This window comes from Protopterus annectens, chromosome 12.part0 (genome assembly GCF_019279795.1).
Source record: "Protopterus annectens isolate FY-2018-M chromosome 12.part0, PAN1.0, whole genome shotgun sequence".
Classification (NCBI taxonomy): Eukaryota; Metazoa; Chordata; order Ceratodontiformes; family Protopteridae; genus Protopterus; species Protopterus annectens.
In genome coordinates, this window is record NC_056746.1 from 940,776,858 (window position 1) to 940,798,292 (window position 21,435).

The window sequence follows — 21,435 nt, forward strand, 5'->3', positions numbered from 1 at the left end:
GTAACTCAAGAAATGTACCTTTATAGTAATGCATACAAAGTAGTGCTCAGTTGCTCCCAAATGCAATGAGCTCAGTTTCTGATGTTTATCCATGGACAGATATACACATTAGTTACACCTCCCAATATGTTCATGCCATGTTCTGGGTACATTGGATAAACACTTACCCTTTAACCTTTAGTTACTAACAGTAGAACTGCAGCAAGGGGAATCCCACAGCTTCCTCCCAAGAAAGAAGAGTTTACCTCTGATTATTTCATCTTTCCCCTCTCATCCAGCTCTTTAGCTGTCAGATCCCTAGTCAAACCTAGAGCACAGGAGAAGCAGTCCAAAAACCTACTTAATTGTTATCATTTTTATCATTTATTTTATGTTGAGCACTCAAGCTGAGATACAAAATTTAGTATTCACTAGTATCCTGTCTGACCCAGTGTTTAGGATCACAAAATGAATTCTGTGTAATGACAAGGTTCACACCTATAACCTCTCAGCCTTTCTTCAACAAAATGTATAATACAATGTATGACAAGTGATCAAACTTGAAACTGGAAGCACAAAACACAATGGAATCAGTAGTGTAAATGATGTCTTACTGTAGGGCAAGGGGTTTATTTACAAATAGAAAGTGTCACATAACCCTATAATGTATAAAAGTTGTGACATATTTCTGTAATGTTTTAGATTCTAAAATGGTGTTTTGTTTATTATTTCATTTGTCTAGTTGAGTTGTGTATTGATTTAGACTGTAAAATATCCTCTTTGTTCTCCTAAGGAAAATTAGAGTACATGTTGACATCTTTCTCAGCAAAACCACACTTCCTTTATGTTATAGTTATTTCCTGGGTTTTCCCAGAGAAGCAAATGTAAATGACTAATGGAGCTACTTACTTCATAAAATATAAATATGTGCATGTATCTATGTATATACATATGTATGTATTTATTCCATTTGTTAATTGGATAGAACACTGATTGATCCCAGCGGACCATGTTCTTGCTTAATCCAGGAGAACAGACAGAAGCTCAGAAGTTAGTTTGTCTTAACTACAGAAATTTCACCTCATGAATATGTTTTATAGTGTCACCAAAAAAATACATAAATAAGTTTGTCCTCTTACAGGTCTGTTGTTACATATATTCCATCAGCCCGTATACTGGTATAATTTCCTGTTACAAGCCATTTGGAGGGATCTATTTCCAGTCATTGCTCAGGAAGGTGGACACTGTTTATTTTAAGAAGCTCTATTAAAAACAGGTCTTTGCTAGTAATATCTCTTATCTCTATCTGTTTGGTTCTGTATTCTAGCTTTTCCGGAGGAGGTTACGGGAAAGTGTGAGCTGCCGAAGGATGAAGCAGGAATAGTGTGGGATGCCATCTGTTTTACTTTCCTGCTTGCTCAGAGACGAGTCTTCACCAGCTATTATTTCCTTTATGTAATGGCAGATCTTAAGGCGTCCAAGATACTTGCATCTAGGTATGTTTGCCCCAATACAGCTTCCTGAATAATTTTATTTTATGCAGAAAGAATAAGAAATTGCCTTGGGTTGAAAGGACTTGTATCCATAAATATAGGCAGTATGAAAGTTTGCATCTAACTACTGTTAGCAAGCCCAAAGGTTAGAGTAATTGCTATTATAATTATGCTGCACACAGCAGACTTATTGTCCATTCCCATGGCCTCCACTTGCATATTATGTGATGCTGACCAAATCATTCAAGTATCCCAGACTTTTCTGGAAAATATTTTTTCACTAAACATTTTATTGTTGGAAATCAATGAGAGTAAATAAATGTCTGCATGACGCTTCTCTTCACTTTGTTCTTGAAGTAAATTTGTTGACATCTGTGTCTCAAAAATATAACAACTTTGTTATGACCAGACAGACATGATCATAATTATCTGTAGTACATGGATCTTTACTTGCTCTATGTACTACCAGTTTTACAGAAAGAAAGAAAAAAATGTATAGAAGCGCTAAGCGTTTACAGGTTTGAAAGTTGTAGCGCATACATGCTGTCATACAGTTCTTCCTAGTACATGGGGCTTTAGTTGATCCAATGTACTATAAGACACAGAGAAAAAAGACTGAAATTATAGGAGTGTAAAGAGTTTTATAGATTTGAAAGCTGCAAGACACTTAGTGCTGCTTCGCAGTCAGTGACCAAAAGTCAAGTGTTTCTCTAATTCTGTAACAGCATTAAAAGCTGTAATACACTTAGTGCTGTCAAAGGCAAAAAGTGTAGCAGGATAAGGTGTATTACAGCTTTTAAAACTGTTTCATGTTCCTGATGTTTTGACTGGTTGCTGTTTATTCTGATGTACAACTCTAAAATTTGCTCAACAAAAGTTTGCAAAGCTTTCTTACATCAGAAAGGAACTTAACAATGTTGTCTTTTTCCCATTTTCAGAGTGTAATTGCAGCACATCACATAGTAAAGCTATTTAACAAGAGCATATTTGTGTCAGCACATATGCATGAATAACTCTGCCACTATATGCATTCACTTTAAATATGTCAGTTGCATTTTTACAAAGAGTTCTCATACTCATCCCTTCCTTAACCTTCAGTAACTACAGGCAAATAAAGTCTGCCTAGTAATAAGTGTGCGTGGTTTATATCTCATTATGGATGGAAAAGAATTGAACGCTGACTGGTTTGTTGAAAACATCAACTGTGATATTATCTCTACTAAACATCCTAGTATAAAACCAATTTAAACACACACACACACACACACACACACACACACACACACACGCACACACACACACACACACACACACACACACACACACACACACACATACAACTCAAAAACTTATTTTTTAGGAATTTTGGTGATAATATGAGTGACAGTGGATGCTTTCCTGATTGGTTCTTAAATTTGTTTGAAAAGTTAATTTGATTGTATAACATTTAACATCAAAGCTTATGTGATTCTTACATTTATCCAGTGTGTAGGTAGATAATTTCTTTGCTAACTTCAGCTTCTCCAACCTTTGATCCACAAATTATTGAAACCGTTGAACAAACATTTCTCTGTTAAACCAATTCCTTGTAGAAGAATGGGTATGGTTGCTGACCACATGGCAGTATATCAGGGCATGGTGGTGGCTGATGTTTCATGGAATATCACCGTAAATGGGTCAGAGATTGGTGAAATTGTACTAAGGAACAAAGCTCTTAACTGGTCCTATTTTGGAGTAGAGTACCTATTTTTACACACCTGATGCACTTATTTTTTGGAGGTATGTCCCTGTTTGCATACTTGATTTTCTCCCTTCACACACTTTTCGGAATCCCCCTTCATCACGTGATTTTTGAAGATGCCTGTGACACAGAAAACCACATTACATGACCAGCATATTAGTGGCACCAATCATTTAAAGAGGACACACATCTTGCATCTCTGTTTTTCAGAAGCACAACTAAATTACCTTGTGTGGTAGAATTTTGCAATACAGTTCATCAGAGTTGACAGATTGTGCACTGTTTCTTTGGTAATGTGCTTATATTTTACCATCATTTTTGCCATACTCTGTTTTTTCAAATGTGTTTATGAGTAGTATCCCACATTTCTACTGAAAGCAGGAACAGTTATGTGCTACTTGATATTCAAGTTTTATGCTAATTAGACATCCAGACATTTGGTAAGATGTACCTACTTTTCATGAGCCTTTGGGATGTTTAAAGAAAATAAAGACAGGCTGGACATCTTCATTAACATTATTTCTACTTTTTTACTGCATTGTCTCCTCTACACAGCTGCAATTGTCACTAACCTTCAGATTTCACAATTGTTCAAACTTGGGCAATGTTATAATAAAATAACCAAATTTGCAGTAAACTACAACAATAGAACACATCACTGCTTAGCGCTCAGAGAATTAAAATGGTTAAAACTACCACATCACCTAACTCTTTCTCAGCTAACTACAATACACAGACTTCTCTATAGGCCAGAAAATTTCCCAGCCTTAGCAACAATGCAACATTATCCCCCCAATAAAATTTTCCACTCTATAGAATAATTACTAATCACAATACCCAAATCATCTAATACTGCAGATGACTAGCTATATACAAACAGCGTAGTTGAACCGTGGAACCATATCTCACTACCACTGACATCCATTAATTTAAAACACAACTAAAACTTTACTTACCAATCAAAGAATCTGCTCCTGTGCATCTCCTGGATAAATGCCACTGTTATCTGCAGCTTATCATATCCTCAAACCATTTATTTTCATTTGGAATCCTATGCCCCACAAACAGGTTTCACCAATACCAAAATAGTTTTACTAGCATCCCCCAGCCATATACATAGTTTTGTGACACCGCACACATCACCTCTAGACATCTAATATAAACCTTATGATAGCCGTATATATAATTATCTGTGAACTCACTTTTATACCCCACCTCTTAACTACAATATTATCATTTTCTGCCCTACCTAGTTTCTTCTGTCATCACCATTTATTTGAATTTCTAAGTACTAAATCACATGATCTGTTATCTAGTTGACAAACCACTAATATATGTTTTCAAATGTTCAGTGTTCAACGTCTACTAATGCACAAGTATCTTTTACACAGTAATAGCTGTTTTTAGTTCATAAGAATGTAATCTAATTAGCAAATCTAATTAGCAAATGTATGTCCTATTATTAACATATATTATTTAATGTCTGTCGTGAATGTTACTGAATGCTTGCTTAAAATGTAGTACATTGGGGCTTTTCTGTCCGGGCCTGTTCTGAAAAAGGGTTTTTGACAAAACCCATTCATACAAATCCAGTAAACAAACAGAAAATAAAAATGAAATAAAATAAAAAAATTACATTATCAAGTAAATATGGTGTAGAAATGGTGTAAATGAAGAAGTTGCTTTCTAAAGCTACTGAACAGCTGTACTCCTGATGTGAGGATCTTAATGACCAAAATGTTATATATCACAGTCAGAAGTTCAGACGCTAAAGGAAAACTGGTGATCAAGAGGAAAAATATTTTAATCATTGGAATTCACAAGAAGTCAGAAGGTGGTGACTATGTGACTTACATTCGTACTAAGTGGGGTGAATGGGCTGCATTGTATGTGACAACAATTAAAACTGAATGGGCTCAGACAGTATGTCTGGAAGGACTGCTGTTGATGGAGGGTCTAGGCATATTTTGGTGAGATTTGAATCTTTTAAGGTAATAGGCCATTTATTCACTTTGTTGTTGCATTCCAATAAAATGCATCACACCAGGGGCAGAAGGGTATGTTTTGAGAGTGATCATAGTCTGCTGATGCAAATGTAGCGAGTGCAGTTTGGGCTGCCTATGTAGGAATGTCATGAAAAAAGCTGAAGTTTCATCTACAGTATCTGTAATTTTTCAGGGTGTATTTTCCAAAAGGATTTAAGAGTTTTGACAATTCTCAAGCAGTGTTCAAGGTACAAGAAATAGAACATGCCATTGGTGTGGAAAAGGATAATGAAGAAAAGGACTTATTCTAGTAATCACGTAGTTCAGAAGAATGAGTAGGAGGTTGCTAAAAGGTGCTTAGAAGATCGGTCCATTGTAGTCACTTCCACTATTCAGATGTAGCCTTGCACAGAAGCAGTGTTCACATGTGCTTAGTTAGCCTACACAGTGACTGTGGAAATGTTATTGAATTTACATGTAGCAGGTTACATGAGCAAGTATCCTGTGGACATACAGGGTACAAAAGTGACTTTATGAGACCATATTTACACTTCTTGTATATGTATTCATGAGATGGACATCTTTTGTAGAAACATTTCAAAGGTAAGCTTGTGCCAAGTTTAGAATGTCTGGTCCCTCTGTTTTGCAGTGAAGTTGCAGTAAGGGTGATTGATTGTCTTGCTGACAAAAAGGAGCTTTGATACTACAATATCAGATGTTGCAAGAGGGTTACATATAAAGGACATCTCACATAATACTGGGGGGGATGTATATTTTCATTATAATTTTAAATGGCTTATCATTGAAGAATTTGAGTCACCCTGTTGAATTATGCTGTTTTTTCTGTATGTGTGCCAGCAACTCATTTGTGGTAAGGAACAGAAAAAACAATAACTGACTATGGTGAACTACAGTCATAATGAGCTCTGTGTGTGAAATGTTAAGAGCAACCAGGGAGGTATAAAGCTGTTTTGTTTTGTAAATAATGAGGCTATATGTTTATCTGTTATATTGCATATATACTGAATATAGTACAGCATTAAGGAAATTGAAATGTGTATTCAAACTTCTGTTATGAGGTATACATGTTAATTGTTTGAGTTCATGTGGGGTATTGTTAAAGATTTGGGTATATACACATTTAGGGAGATTGATTTAAAGAGAAGGTATGATCTTCATTTCTTATAATGTTAGTAGAGAGAGTAATCCAACTAAATGACAGCATATAATCAGCTAGTTGTGAAGTCAGAAGCCATAGGTTGTAGCCCTATAGAAAAGCACAGTAACATGCTACTGCAATAAAGGGTTATTGGTCCTGGGGAAGCATAGGAGATGGTTGATGTTTTGGTGACCAATAATTGTCCTTTGATAGTTAGGCAAGAGTTTGACTGCTGAGGAGGGGCATGTTGGGGTAAAGGCTATCTATGGGTAAGAAAAGTAGCCTTTTTTAGTGCTTATGTGCCACCAAGGATGATGTATTGAATTTTAGGGATACCATGAGGGATTTGATAGCATTTACAGAATAGGTGTTCTTCTTGTCAGTAAGCTGTGTCACAGTCAAAACTCAAAAGCTTTGAGGAAATGAGGAGAGGGCCCCATACTGTTCAACTTCTTAGAGTGGGAAAATATGTTGGGCTGTAAGTAAGAATAATGGGTCTTACAGATTTCATGAAATTAGTAAGTACCAGTGGTCAGGTCAAATTTCATTCCGCTAGATTTCATTCAAAATCAAGAATTGATAAGATAAGAAGCCACATGTTACAAAGGGATAAAGGCCTTACTGTACACCTGATGACCCATGTTGACTGGCTGCATAGGGGCTATAGGGGCCGCATTTGGGAGGATGGGAGTGAATGGTCAGCGCTGGTTCACCCATCTTCAGATGAAGATAGCCTAGGCTAATACAAGTGGTATGCAGTTTGGCCAGGAGTTTGTGCATGCATCTCCCAAATGCAGCAATTGTGGAGCTTGCAAGGCTGCTGTAGGGCACACACCCACTCCCCAGCAGCAGTATGGTGCGGTACCAGTATCCACATTCTCTACACCAGCCCCAAACGTGGATCAGGTTGAACCCAGGGCGAAGCTAAAGTGGGTCTGGTAAACCCAGTGAATGAGAAGAGAAACTGGTAGCTGATAGTGAGCTGTGGTGAGAAAAAAAAAGCATTAATAAGACACGTATAATGATGGAGCATGATTACTTGGTAAAGGATATGGTGATTCATCCTATTTTTTAAGATCATGGACACAAGGTTTGTATCTCTTAAGGCTGGGAATTAGAAAGAGAAAAGTTGTTTCTCAATAGTGCAGCTGAACAGAGAAATTTCTGTTACATGGTTTAAATAATAAGTGGATGAAAAATTAGCGGAGCTGCAGATACCACTGGAATTATCTACCTAAATATGGGATGAACTTAAGAATGAAATGAGCTTTGCTGTAAACTTTATACAAATAATATTTGGAGGAGAACAGGTGACGTGTGCTAACAGGAAATGAATGGAGGATCTGTAGGGCATATGCCTCTTAACTGTCCAGATTCTCACAGAATGCCCGGATTTTTGTCTCATATTATTAGTTTGTTCCTCATAAAATGTATGGTTTTCTGGCAGTTTATTGAGGATTGAATTTACTAAATGATGTACATTTGAGTTTCAGACTTCATGTCTTTCAGAAAATTATTGCTAATACAAAACATGTTATTCTAAGAACTGCATACATTTATAAGAGCAATATGTAAAATTTGTCTCTGATTTTGGACCTCTATCCCCCAATTATTTTTGGTATCAACCATATTTCATGCACTTAGAGGGTGAGTGGTATGGCAGGGCAGATTGTTTGAGCGAAAAGTGGGAGATGCAGTAGGAGGTGCAAAAAGTTCAGGAGAGGACTGAAAATTTCATGGACAAGAAATTGCAAATGTATAGTGAGGCATTGAACAGATTCCCCATCCAAATAAAATGAAGGTATCCCTGTCCATATTCAAGTGCACCTTAGATCTGCAGATGAGCAAAAGAAAATGTACCCCCAGAACGACACCCCCCCATACTACCAATGGACAGAGGCAGCTCCTAAATGCTTTACCCCATGCGTGGGTCCCCTCAAATATTCTATGGTATGATCCCAGTTATTCTTATTAAGGGTAATATACAATTATTGACCATGGGATGGGTAAGGCAATCTATAACCAAATTAAATTATTGAGGGTTAAACTGGCCCACAAGGGCAGCTAGCCTAGTACATATCTATGAATCTGTGATAAGTACTTTCACAACTTACCTAAATACTTGAGCACCTTATTGGTACATTTAAGACAACATACAGTAAAAAGGGGTCCAAATGGAAAGATGAAAAGTCAGCAAGCAAAGGAAAGTAGTAGTGCTGAAACTGAATTCATCCTCAAGTCTTGGTGAGTACCTCCATGAGGTGTTTTCTACAAAATCTCACCAAGACAACACTGATATATAGACTGTATTTATATTGCATATATCATGGAAAGAAGTAGGTCAAAATTAAAAAGATAGCTGGGTGCACAAGACCCAGGATAAAATGTGCCCAATCCTGTTACGTGCACTGGTGCCAGGACTGGAAAAAAATGACAGTGTAGAATACTCAAAATACGGAAACATTCCTACAATGGGGTCAGGCCAGGTCCAGGGGGGGATGGCCCCCCTATTGTAGAAGGACATAGCAGTCCACAAAAATCACAGAAACTGATAGGCCAAAGAAGAGCCATAAAGACGATACAGTGGAATATTGAGGATAAGAAAGGAATTATGTATTGTTACTGTTATGCAAAAAAACGAGAATTTCCAGACACAAGATATACAAAAAGATTAAGAAATAAATTAGAGGAATGAAAAATACTTCCGCAAGAAAAACTGTCAGAAGCTTCAAATAAAAAATTGTGGTCATTAATACAACAGTTATTTGAAAAACAGTGTATAGACCAAGAAAAATTGATCTGTTTGGAAAAAGAAGCATCTGAGGAAGTGCGAAAATATAAACAACAAAACCTAGATATTTTTGAAAAGTGTAAAAAAGAAATATGGACATGGGAAAGTGATAGAGATTTAATATGGTACAAAATTTATGCAAAAGTCAGATTAATCAACATAAAAAAGGCAGTCCTAAAGATATTCAAAGAGAAATACGGGTAAAGACATCCAGACATAGAAAATTTCACAGTAAAAAAAATAATATCACAAAGAGGGAATGTAGAAAAACAGATTAGTAAAGTAGAAGTTAAAAAATAGAAATTGAAGTTATGGAGTGTCTGCAAAGTGAAGGATTTGATGTAGAAGGTCTAACACAGGTAACATCACAGCATGATGGAATGAGTTCCCAAAGTAAAGAGAAACAGAAAGATCAGGAGATGTCTGAGGAAGAAATATGGACATGGGAAAGAAAAAGAGATTTAATATGGTGTAATATCTATGCATAGGAGAAAGCAAAACTAATCAATACGAAAGAGCAGCACCAAAGGTATTTGAAGAGAAATACAGGCAAAGGAATCTGGACATGGAAAACTTTACAGTACAAAAAATAAAAAGACAGAGAAAAAGTAGAAAAGGAGATCAGTAATGGAGGAGTTAAAGAAGTAGAAACTGAGGTTATGGAGTACCGCCAAAGTGGAGGATTCAGTGTAAAAAATCTAATTCAAAAAGCACCACAAAAGGATAGAGCAATGGAACTGCAAATTAAGGGGAAACCTGTAGAATGAGAAGCAATTGGTCAAGTGCCATATGAAGATATTTTGGAGCCTTCCACAGGAAATAAGTATAAACATTCACTTGAAGCTGGATGGTAAGGGAAGGAACAGGAAACTGTGGAAACTCTGACACAGTTAATGTTGAGGAGAAATAGGTCAGTGAGTTCTCATATGACAGAGCAACGTATGGCACAGGATGAAATTGAAGAGAAGGTGCCACAGGAAGATGCATTACATCTTTCTACGAATGCCCGCAGGAAATGGAGAACAAAAATTGTGCCCTCGGTTTAGAAGAAAACGAACTAAGAGAAGAGTTGCTTGACTTAATAGAGATAGATAGACATATTAAGATCAATGAAAGAAATAGACTGCCGAAGGTCAATAAAACCCAAAAAGTCAGAAGTTTGATAAAACAAATGAACACAATAAATAGGACTCTCCATAGAGATCCATGTGATATAGCAGAACTAAACAGGATATATTACTGTGCAGCCAAATTAATAACTGATAAAGTTCTACCACAAGAACACAGGTTAGTGAGGGAGAGAAAGGGGAGAAATCGAATACCATCATGGAAGTATCAACTAGAGAAAACTATAAAGCAACTAAGACAAGAAGTGTCACTGTTAGAAGAGTATAGAAGAGGGAATAGCTCAACGAAAATACTTAGAAAGATAGACGTGATAAAAGCAATGTGCAGTATTAGAACATATCAGGATCTATCATGCACTATCGCAAATAAACTAAAAATCTCAGCACAGGTGGAAAAACTTAGAAGATACGCAGATAAATATAAATGACAAAGGTACAAAATAAGCACTGTATTTATGACCCAAAAAGTTTTATATAGAATTGGGAAACAAGGTAAAAGGAATTGAAGGACTACCAAAAAAAGAAGAAATAGATACATTTTGGAGAAATATCTATGACGATCCCGTGGAACATAACAAGAATGCTAAATGAATAAAAGAAGTAAAAGAAAGACTAAGAAGTTTAAAGGTACAGGATATGAGATGGGATGAAGTAACAGCCAGAGAGATTGAAACAAAGTTAAGAAAAGCCTCAAACTGGAAAATGCCAGGCCCAGATGCAGTACCTAACTTCTGGTTAAAAGTACTAACATCTGTGCATGAAGATTTAACATGAGTAAGACCTATTTATATGCGCACCCTGAACAGACACCACCCTAGCTAACAACAGGAAAAACAATGCTCCTACTTAAAAGTGAACCTGCAAGCTACCCTAAAAATTATAGACCAGTAAATTGCCTTCCAATGATGTATAAACAATACACTGGAATTGATGCTGACAGAGTCTGTAGTCATTTAGAAGAAAACTCAATTATGGCAACAGAACAAAAGGGTAATGAAAGAAAGTCATATGGAATAAAGGATCATTTGCTGTTAATTAAAGTCATAGTGGAGAACTGTAAAAAGAGGAAGAATTTAAGTATGGCACGGATTGACTACAAAAAAGCATTTGATAGTTTCCCACATTCATGGATAAAAGAATGCTTAAAAATGTATAAGAGACACCCTACACTGATCAACTACATTACAGTGACCATGAAACAGTGGTAGTTAGTTTGCAATTAAGCCATGATAAAGGACAAATTATTATTCCAGGGATAAAAATTCTAAAGGGGGATATTCCAGGGTGACTCTCTGTCACCGCTGCTATTCTGCCTTGCCCTTAACCCATTAAGCTGTCTACTTAACAGCTTAGGCCATGGCTATAATTTGGCTCCTAGAAAACAACAGTGTAAAGACTTCTCACCTTCTCTGTCAATGATTTGAAACTGTATAGCTCATCAGATGAGGAACTAAAAGTACAAGTGCAAGTTGTCAAAACTTTTTCAGATGATATAAGAATATCATTTGGTCTTGATAAAAGTGCAGAAGCAACCTTTAATGCAGGAAAGCTGCAGAACCAAGAAACATCAGTTTGGGACAAGAATGTGATATAAAAGAACTTGAGCAAGAGGGAGTGTATAAATATTTGGGAATTGATGAAGGATCAACAATAAAACATGAACAAATGTGAATAAAACTTACTAAGCTGTACTTTAGAAGACTTAAATTAATCCTGAAAACAGCGTTAACATCTAGGAACAAAATCCAAGCTATAAACCAATCTGTTCTTCCTGTCCTAACTTACAGTTTTGGTGTGATTGACTGGCCCCAAAATGTGTTGGATAGATTAGATAGGAAAACAAGAAGGATACTTCATGCTCACCAAATGATTAATAAAAATCATTCCATACCAAGATTATATATTCCCCATTCCAAAGGAGGGATGGGCCTCCTTGAAATTGATTACATGTACAGATCTGCAATCTTGGGACTCAACACATATCTGCTGACCTCACAAGACCCAAATGTAGTGAAAGTTTTGAAACATGAGGAGAATAAATCTAAGATGACTTCCCTGCTTACGCTAGCAGAAGCATGTTGGCGTCAAGCAGGAATGGAAATCAAACCACAAGTGGATAAAAAACAGGTAGCAACTGACTGTGCCAAAAAAACAAAAGAAAGAATATAAGATAAAGGGCCAGATGAGAAGCCAAGAAATGTGGAAAATGCATACACCGAGTTGCAAGTATAGAAAACTTCTGGAAGAACCACATATTGATCAGGAACAAATGCAGGAATGGTTAAAGAGAGGCGAATTCAAATCAAAAGATGAAAGGTTAATACTGGTAGCACAAGACACTGGGCTATGTGCACGGTTTACAAAGTCCATTGAACATGTGGGAGAAACAGACAAATGTAGGTTTTTGTAAAACAGAATTGAAAACAGTTGCACACCTCATTGCTGGTTGGAACATACTAATGGCAGAAGGACTGTATACTGAAAGGCATAATAATGTGGCAAGACTGTTGCACTGGGGATTATGCAAACATTATGGTATTGAAGTGGCTGAAAAACACTGGAAACATGAGCCACAAAGCAGCATAGAAAATGTTGGTCTACATCACATGGGATCATCCATTGCCAGCAGTTTAAAAGATAGATGCCAGAAAACCAGTTATAGTGGTCCAAGAAAAGAATACAAATTTAGCATTGATCATTGAAATCGTCACACCCACTGATACATTGTCCTATGTACAGGACACAAAGTCATAAAATATCAGGATTTGCAAGCAGAAATGAGAGCAATGTGGAAGAAAGATATGTAGATAGTTCCAATAGTAGTAGGAGCAATGGGTTTTATAAAAAAAGAGTATACAATCATATTTAGATATGCCACCAATACATGTAACTCCGTACGAATTGCAGAAGGAGTCATTACTGGGCACATTGCAGTGCTGCGAAGAGCACTTTTGCTGACATCAAAGAGTGAAAAGATACTAATTTCATGAACTTTAATCATACTTTGACTTAGGAATGAGGTCCATTCCTATCATGGTATTAGAAAACATAGTGTTAAACATAAATATAATTATATGGATAGTGTGTAGCCAACCAGATTTGCACATACCATGAGACACTGATAACTGCAAAAGTTTTTAAGAAGTACTATAAACCTCTTTATGAGGCAGAGGCTTGTAGATTGCAGTATAAAAATGAAATAGGTGACTATTTAAATAAGCTGCAGCTTAACATAATCCTGCAAGAGTAAACAGCCAACTACTACACAACTAACTACACAAGAGGAACTGGTGGAAGCCATGGAAGGATAAATGGGTGGGAAAATCCAGGTAGTGATGGCATTCTGGGAGTTGTTTGGAGACTGTACAGAGTGTGTTAAAACTATACAATAAAGTAATTCAGAATCAGAAGGTTCCCCCTTCTTGAATCACAGCAGTTCTACCAAAACAGGGTTAGGATAGGCAGATGTAATTATCTTATCTGCTGCTTTTCATACTAGATTATTATTATTATTATTATTATTATTATTATTATTATTATTATTACTACTACTACTATTACTCTTAACTGTTTCATGGCTATTATTGGCAGCTTGCATGACTTGATGGCATCCACAGCTAGTACATCTGCAGTAGAGTGGATTCTTATGAATGACAGACATTTGATAATATTTTGAAAACTAAAATAACAATGTAGTTTGTGCAGAGTGAAGAAATGGTCTCATGAAGTTAGTATAAATGTTGAGAAGGCATTTCATACACTGGAATAATATTATTTAACTAAAAATATTAAGTACTCCTTCAGCTGTCCATCATAGGCCTAAGCATTTGATGTGACCCTTGAAATCCGCCTTGGTTTTGGACCACCCCACAAGGCCACCATGGCATAGTCCAAGAAGGTAGTATGTGGCATCACACATCAGATGCCCTTGGGACTGCTGTACAATGGAGAGAGATTATGATGCAGTTGCTGCCACACTTCACAAGCTTTTTTATCTGCAGTTTTCATTCTGGAAAGAAGGTATGCAGTGACATCAGTACAGTTTACCTGCATTTCTACAACAATATTACCAAAAGCATTTCTATTATGATATCAGCATGATATGCAGGCATTTTACAGTGTATCAGCAAAATACACTTCCACAGTGAGATCAATCAAATGCTCTTTTATTTCCACAAAGTCATCAGCAAAATACTTGCAGACTTCCATAGTAATATCAGCATAGTGCCATGAACATGACCCCAGTGACTCAGCAAAATGTATATGAAGTTCTACAGCAATATCAACAAAATGCACATTCCTTTTCAGAAAAACTTCAGCAACATATACGTGAACATCCACAGTAATATCAGCACTATGTTACATTTCTAGTTATCTCAGCACTATATCTGCTTTCCTACAGTGACATTGGTGCATTTTCAGATTAATTTATACAAAGAACATGCATATTTCCACAGTAATATCTGCATAAAGCTAATGAATTTCCGCAATGACCTTATTCTAATACCAGCAAACTGCATTTCCAAAATGACATCAGCAAAATGTGCATATAATTTCACAGTGAGATCAGCACAGTGATACATGAGTTACACTTATCTTAGCATTTTATTTTATTTATTTTATTTTTATTTTTATTTTACATTTGTTGACCGGGCTAGTCTAGCTGGATATGTGTCCATTTTCAGTAGAGGCCCGGGGAGAAATGCTCCAAGAGTTATAAAATACTAAAAACAGAGATTGACAATACAAATACAAGGATTTTACATCAGGACTAGTTAATACATGTATTACATAAACATAATCAGAGCAAAAACATAAGTATAATAAATAAATGATTTTAAAAGATTTTTATTTATTTATTTATTTATTTTTGTCAAAAGAGAATAAACATATGACTGTGTACAATAACATGATACAAGCTAAGCAATTTCACATTGACCTAAACAAAATCCTATTACTTTTCACATCAGTCTCAGTACATTGTTATATATTTTATATTTTATGACTGAACTCAGCAAAATGCATTTACGTTTGATAAGTGAACTTATAGACAATAGCATCAGCCCATGGCATTTGCATTTCCAAACTAAATAAGACAATGCACGTGTTCCTGTAGTAATATCAGCACACAGTGCTGCATTTCCACAGTGACAGCAACACATTGTACTTAAATTTCCACAATAACATCAGCAAAACATATTATGTATTTCAACACTTATAGTGAAACACATATATATTTCTATCATCATAACAGCACAGTACACTTATTTTTCCTAAGTGATGTCAATACACTGCACTGTATTTCTACCCTGATGTTGGCACACTCCACTGCTACGGTGGTATCAGCATATCGCAGATTAACTTCCATCATGAATTATCACAATATATATGCATTTGCATAGGGTTTTCCACACAGTGCACTTAACATTTTACAGTAACCTCAACACAATATGCTTATATTTCCGGAATGACATCTGCACAGCACACATGTATTTCCAAAGTGACATTAGCACAGTACACCTGCATTCAGAGAGTGACATCTGTACAGCATACATGCATTTCACCAGTGACATCTGCACAACACATATACATTCCAGAGTGACATCGGCACAGGCCACATTCATTCAGAGTGATATCCATACAACACACATACATTTCTAGAGTGTAGTATCTACACAGCACACATTAATTCCCAGAGTGACATCTGCAAAGTACAAAGCTCACATTATCCTCCCACTGTTGCCTCCCCTAGCCTACTCGACCTCATCCCTCCCAACATATCTCTGTAACCTCCCCCAACCATGCTCTATTACCACACCTTTCTTTACCAGTCTATTCTATCATGCCTTCTCTTCCTAGCCTATAACTCCACAAACCTCCACAATTATAAGATCCAATACAATAGCTCCCCGACTCAATCAAGCAACTACCCCACCCACTTCTAACCAAATCATACAGTCCAATCAGCCCACAACTTTACTCTTTTACCTATTCTCTTCTTTACCGTCTCAATCATATAAAATCCACTTACCCATCTAGCCCCACTTTCAGGTACCACCTCATAAAAACCAAATTAACACACATACTACTGCACTCCCTAACTCACATAAAACTACTAGCAGATATCCATCCTAACTCAGTAGCTGTGACACAAACAAAATACAAATACACCTACCCAACTCTAACCTAAACACTACAAACTACAACACCCCTATTACTAATAGACAACCCCCCCCCCACCAGTCTTATTCAAGTCAGACCTACTAATCACCAAGTTCAGTCTCAGAAGCCTAGTAAATAAGATCACAGAATTTCATGCTATCCTAACCACCTACTTTCCTGACATAGCCATTTTAACTGAAACTTGGCTTAAACCACACATCAAGGACCCTGAAATTACTCTGCAAAATTATAACATAATAAGGAAAGACAGACTAAATGAAGGAAAGACAGACTAAATAAAGAGGTGGTGGTGTAGCTGTAATGTTCAAAGGCTCTCTTAAAGTAGGAAAACTAAACACAATCCCACCAGACATCCCCAATGCTGAAATACTCAATGTTAAGTTGTCTATCTCACCTTCGTTCTTGTTGGTTGGGATCGGAGACGATCCTCGGCTCCGACTCGGCCATCTTCAATAGCTCAAGAGCTGTTTACTGGCTTGAGGCTACCCATTATCCCATAATTTCTAGCGGTAGCTACCCAGATCTCGTTTGCCATTTCAGCTGCGAGGTGTCGTTTTTCTGGCTCAGGCTTGTATAGAGTTTTTTGTGTAACTTTTTTCACTAGAATTTAACCTTTCTAGTATTTTATTATTAACGATAGTTTTGTTTCTGTGTTAGATAGTTGTTTAGCTTATAGTATCCTCCCTTTTTTGTAGAACTCGTTTAACTTAGAGAGATCTCCCCCACCCCTCCACCCCTACCTCTTCTTGTCAGGTTAGCCATTTAAGTTAGAGGCTTTCCTTCTGCCCTTTTCTTATAGGCTAGCCATTTAAATTAGAGGCTTTTCTATTATCTTTAAAAAAAAAAAAAAAAAAAAAAAAAAAACTTTAGCTATAGTCTTTCTAGTAGGTGTGTTTTGTTTGTAGTCTGTATATTGCTTCTTGTTGTTATTATTATAATTGTTTTTCCTTCTACTGTTAAGGATGTCAAAGGAATCCAAGGTTTCTGGGTTCAAGAAGTGTGACTCATGCTGTCAGAAAATGTCGCTGACAGATGGGCACACTTCTTGCGTCTATTGTTTAGGCGCTGTGCACCTGCAGGACTCTTGTTCTATTTGCCATGCCTTTAGTCCAAGAGTCCTGCAGGAGTGTAAGAATAAGCTTATTCTTAGGGGTCTTTTAAAACCCCAAGATTCACCGGCCAAGAGCTCACAGCCTGTGAAATCCTCTAAATCCACTAAGCCGTCGGCTCCAAGTTTGGAGCCGTCTTCGGTTCAGGATTTACATTCTACATCGGTTCTGGCTGGCACCGACAAGACAATCTCCCCGTCGGCTCCATCAGAGGCTTCAGAGCCATCGTGGAGCCACAAGAGGCTGAGGTCCCCTTCACTAGTGTCAGTGCATTCGGCTCCTTGGTCTCCTTTACTTCAGAGCAAGCGTAGTCACTGTTCCTCTCACTCCTCTCGATCCTCCAGGCTGTCAGATCACGATGTGGAGAGAGTGGTCAGTAGGTTGCTAAAGTCGCAGGTACTAGCTAAATTGTTGTCCAGCCCTCCTCAACAGGTATCGGCTCCGTCCACTTCTCTCGGTGTTCTTCCGACTCCAATGAGTTCGGAGCTGGAGTTCATTGGGGTTCGAGTAGTGGAACCGTCGGCTCCGATAACTCTATCTCCTTCGGTTCCAACGTCGGCTCCAATTCCCTTGGTGGCGCCTTCCATCAAGGGATCTGGGTACCGATGCTCCCTCATCGGCTCCGAGGGGGCGAGTGGCATCGGACCCTTGTCCAACCCCATTCTCCCTCTCGGAGCTTCAGCGCACGTGAGCTCGGCTCCTACATCGGCCTCGGAACCATCTCCCTCAGTGCGAAGAATGATTCCTATTTCTTCGGAACCGGAGCTTTCTCTGCATCGTGGCAGGGATGCCTTCAATGTCATGCGGAGTGTGCGGTTCCCTGAGTCAGCTCCACTATCAGCCCCTCCTGCTCCGTCCCCTGTAGTGCCTGTGCCAACCTATGCTCCTCCTCCAGACCCTAGGCATAGGGAACCAATGCTCCAGGACATCCCATTGGGTGTTTTGGGTGTTTCCTCTTCTGAGGCCTCTCCTGATCACTCAGAAGAGCCCCCTCGGAAGAAAAAGTGTAAGAGGAAGCACATTGACTCCCCCCGAGTCTGTCACTTCTGATACAGACTTAGATGATTTGGAAGTGTCCCCGAGATCCCCCTCTGAAGATGTTTCCTTCTCGGACATCCTAGAATGCTTAAGCAGAGGGGGAACTGGAATCCCCTAGCCCCTTCTGAGGATGAGTCTGTATTTCTGTATGCCTTCGGTTCCCGACCTTCCACCTCCTGGGTGTCTCCGCCTTTCGATCCACTTATGACAGTGGTGGCTCGAAGGGCTTGATCAGCTCCGGATACAGTGAAACCAACTCCGAGGAGACCTAGTAAATTTATTACAGCACCCCAGGATAAGCAGTTCCTTTCGAAAGGTGTCCCTGTTGATGTTATGGTGGTAGCAGCAGCCACCAAAAAAGAGTTAGCCGAGACCTCTTCGTCCGTCCATCCCCCTAACAAGGAGTCTAGGACAATGGACAGATATGGGAAGCAGATGTTTGCTTCAGCGACCTTCTCTATGAGGTCACTGAACTACCTGTGTCATTTTACCGGACTTCAAAGGGATCTCCTTAAAGAGCTCGGAGATACCCTCCAAGATCCAATAGCTGAGGGAGCACAAGCCAAGGTAGCTTCCCAGCTAGCGATGGTTAATTCTGTTGTTAACTCGTCCATGAGGCTCATTTTCTATGCAGCCGATGGGGCGAGTAGAGCCGCTGGTACCGGGGTGGCCCTTAGGAGGCATGCCTGGATGCGGCTGTGTAACTTTGTGGAACCCTTTCGAGCGTCCTTCACCAACACTCCCTTTGATGGTTCCTTTCTTTTTGGACCACAGGTGAAAGACACTTTGTCTAGGTGTGAACAAGAAAGCAAGACTCTCTCTGCCGTGGGAGTCCATTTTTCCACTCACTCTAGACCTTACCCCAAGGGTCAGAAGAGTGGGAAGATGTGGTTCCGTAAATCTCAGGGAGCCTTGCCTGACACACATAGTGATTTTTCCTCCAGAGGCAGAGGGGGAAATAATAATAATAGACGCCGCCCTCGTGGCAGAGGGGGTCCACAGAACCAGGGCAACAGAGAATCCTTCTCTGATAAGCCCTTCCAGCATCCCTGAAGGGTTTCCCGGCTGCTCAACTCTGGAGGCAGTTGGGGGAAGACTTTCGCTGTACCCAAAAGCCTGGTGAAGTTTAACACAAGACAGATGGATACGGTCCGTTATATCCGGAGGTTACAAAATTCCCTACCATCAGCCCTCTTTACAGTCAAGGAAGACCCTTCCAGATGTTCCACCCAATCTGAAGGAGCAAGCAGTAATAGAAGTTTCAAAACTGCTAGAAAAAAGAGCCATCCAGGAAGTCCCGGCAGACCAGCATGGATCCGGAACTTACTCAAGGTTCTTTTTAGTACCAAAAAAGACAGGGGACTGGAGACTAATTCTGGATCTCAGCAGACTAAACAGGTCTGTGCAAAGAACAAAGTTTTGGATGGTCATGCTACAGTCCATTCTACCCTTTCTGGGTCAGGACAATTGGATGTGCTCGATATATCTTCAGGACGCGTACTACCATATAAAGATGGACAGGCGCTCCAGGAGATATCTTCGCTTCCGGCTGGGGGCCAGTCATTATCAGTTCAGAGCTCTGCCCTTTGGTCTCACCACAGCCCCCAAGGTGTTCACTAAATGTATGGCAGTGGTCACGGCTCATCTGAGGCATCAAGGATTCCAGGTGTTTCCGTATCTAGACGACTGGCTCCTTACTGCTACCACCAGGCATCAACTCATACAAGCACGGGACTACAAAATCATAATCTGCTCCCAGCTTGGCATCACAATAAATTTTGAAAAATCTGCCTTGTTGCCCTGTCACTCTATCATTTACATAGGAGCAGACTTAGACACAAGGGATATGTTTGCAAGGCTACCACTAGAAAGGGTGTCCGCAATTCGTCAGCAGGTACAGGTTCTGATGCACAGCAAAAGGATCCAAGTCAGGTACATCCTTCAAACTCGGGGTTCCATGGCAGCAGCCATTCTCCTAATCCCACTGGCATGCTTTCATATGAGAATTCTTCAGTGGCTTCTGTTTACGCAGTGGTCTTTCCTAGAGCTACCCATGACTTACAAGATCATGATCATGGATGCATGCAAAAGGCATCTTTCTTGGTGGAAGGTCTCCCCACTAGTTACTCAGGGCAGACCTTTCATACAACCCCCTCCAGTAGCCACAGTGGCGACAGACGCCTCCCTGATAGGGTGGGAGGGGCATTATCTGGGCAGGACAGTCCAAGGCACGTGGCAACCTCATGAGTGCCATCTGCACATAAATGTCCTGGAAATGAGAGCCGTGCTCCTGGCATTGCAAGCCCTTCAAGACTCTCTTCCTTCTAGGACGATTGCTATACAAACGGACAACATGTCAGTGGTGTGGTACATCAACAAGCAGGGCGGAACCAGGTCCTACCCCCTGTGTCGAGAAGCACTATGACTTTGGCAGTGGGCGATTTCCTCCCAACATTTTCCGATTGCGATGAACATCCCCAGGAGATCCAACGTCATAGTGGACAGGCTCAGCAGAGCTATTCTCATGCCTCACGAGTGGTCTCTGAATCAGGAAGTTGCGAAACTTGTTTTCCGCAAATGGGGACAGCCTTGTTGCTATCTCTTTGCCACCCCCTTCAACAGCAAATGCAGCAACTACTTCTTCCACTTCCGGGTCACATACCTAGACATGCTCTAGTCCACGATTGGCCCCAGGGACTTCTTTGTGCCTTTCCTCCTTTCCCTCTGATAACCAAACTTATACAGAAAGCAATATCGTTGGGTTGCAAAATGATCCTCATTGCTCCCTACTGGCTCCGACAGATATGGTTCACGTTCCTGCACCGTTACC

The 21,435-nt window shown here is 39.2% G+C and overlaps 1 protein-coding gene across 1 annotated transcript in view; it reads left to right on the top strand.

Annotated features, from left to right (window-relative positions):
- The window catches only part of LOC122816231 (piezo-type mechanosensitive ion channel component 2-like), a 1,381,906-nt gene that overhangs the window by 862,804 nt on the left and 497,667 nt on the right, over nucleotides 1-21,435 (top strand). The window contains exon 27 of the mRNA XM_044088974.1: nucleotides 1,307-1,475. Coding sequence (XP_043944909.1) covers nucleotides 1,307-1,475 — 169 coding nt within the window. The remainder of the gene's footprint in view (nucleotides 1-1,306; nucleotides 1,476-21,435) is intronic.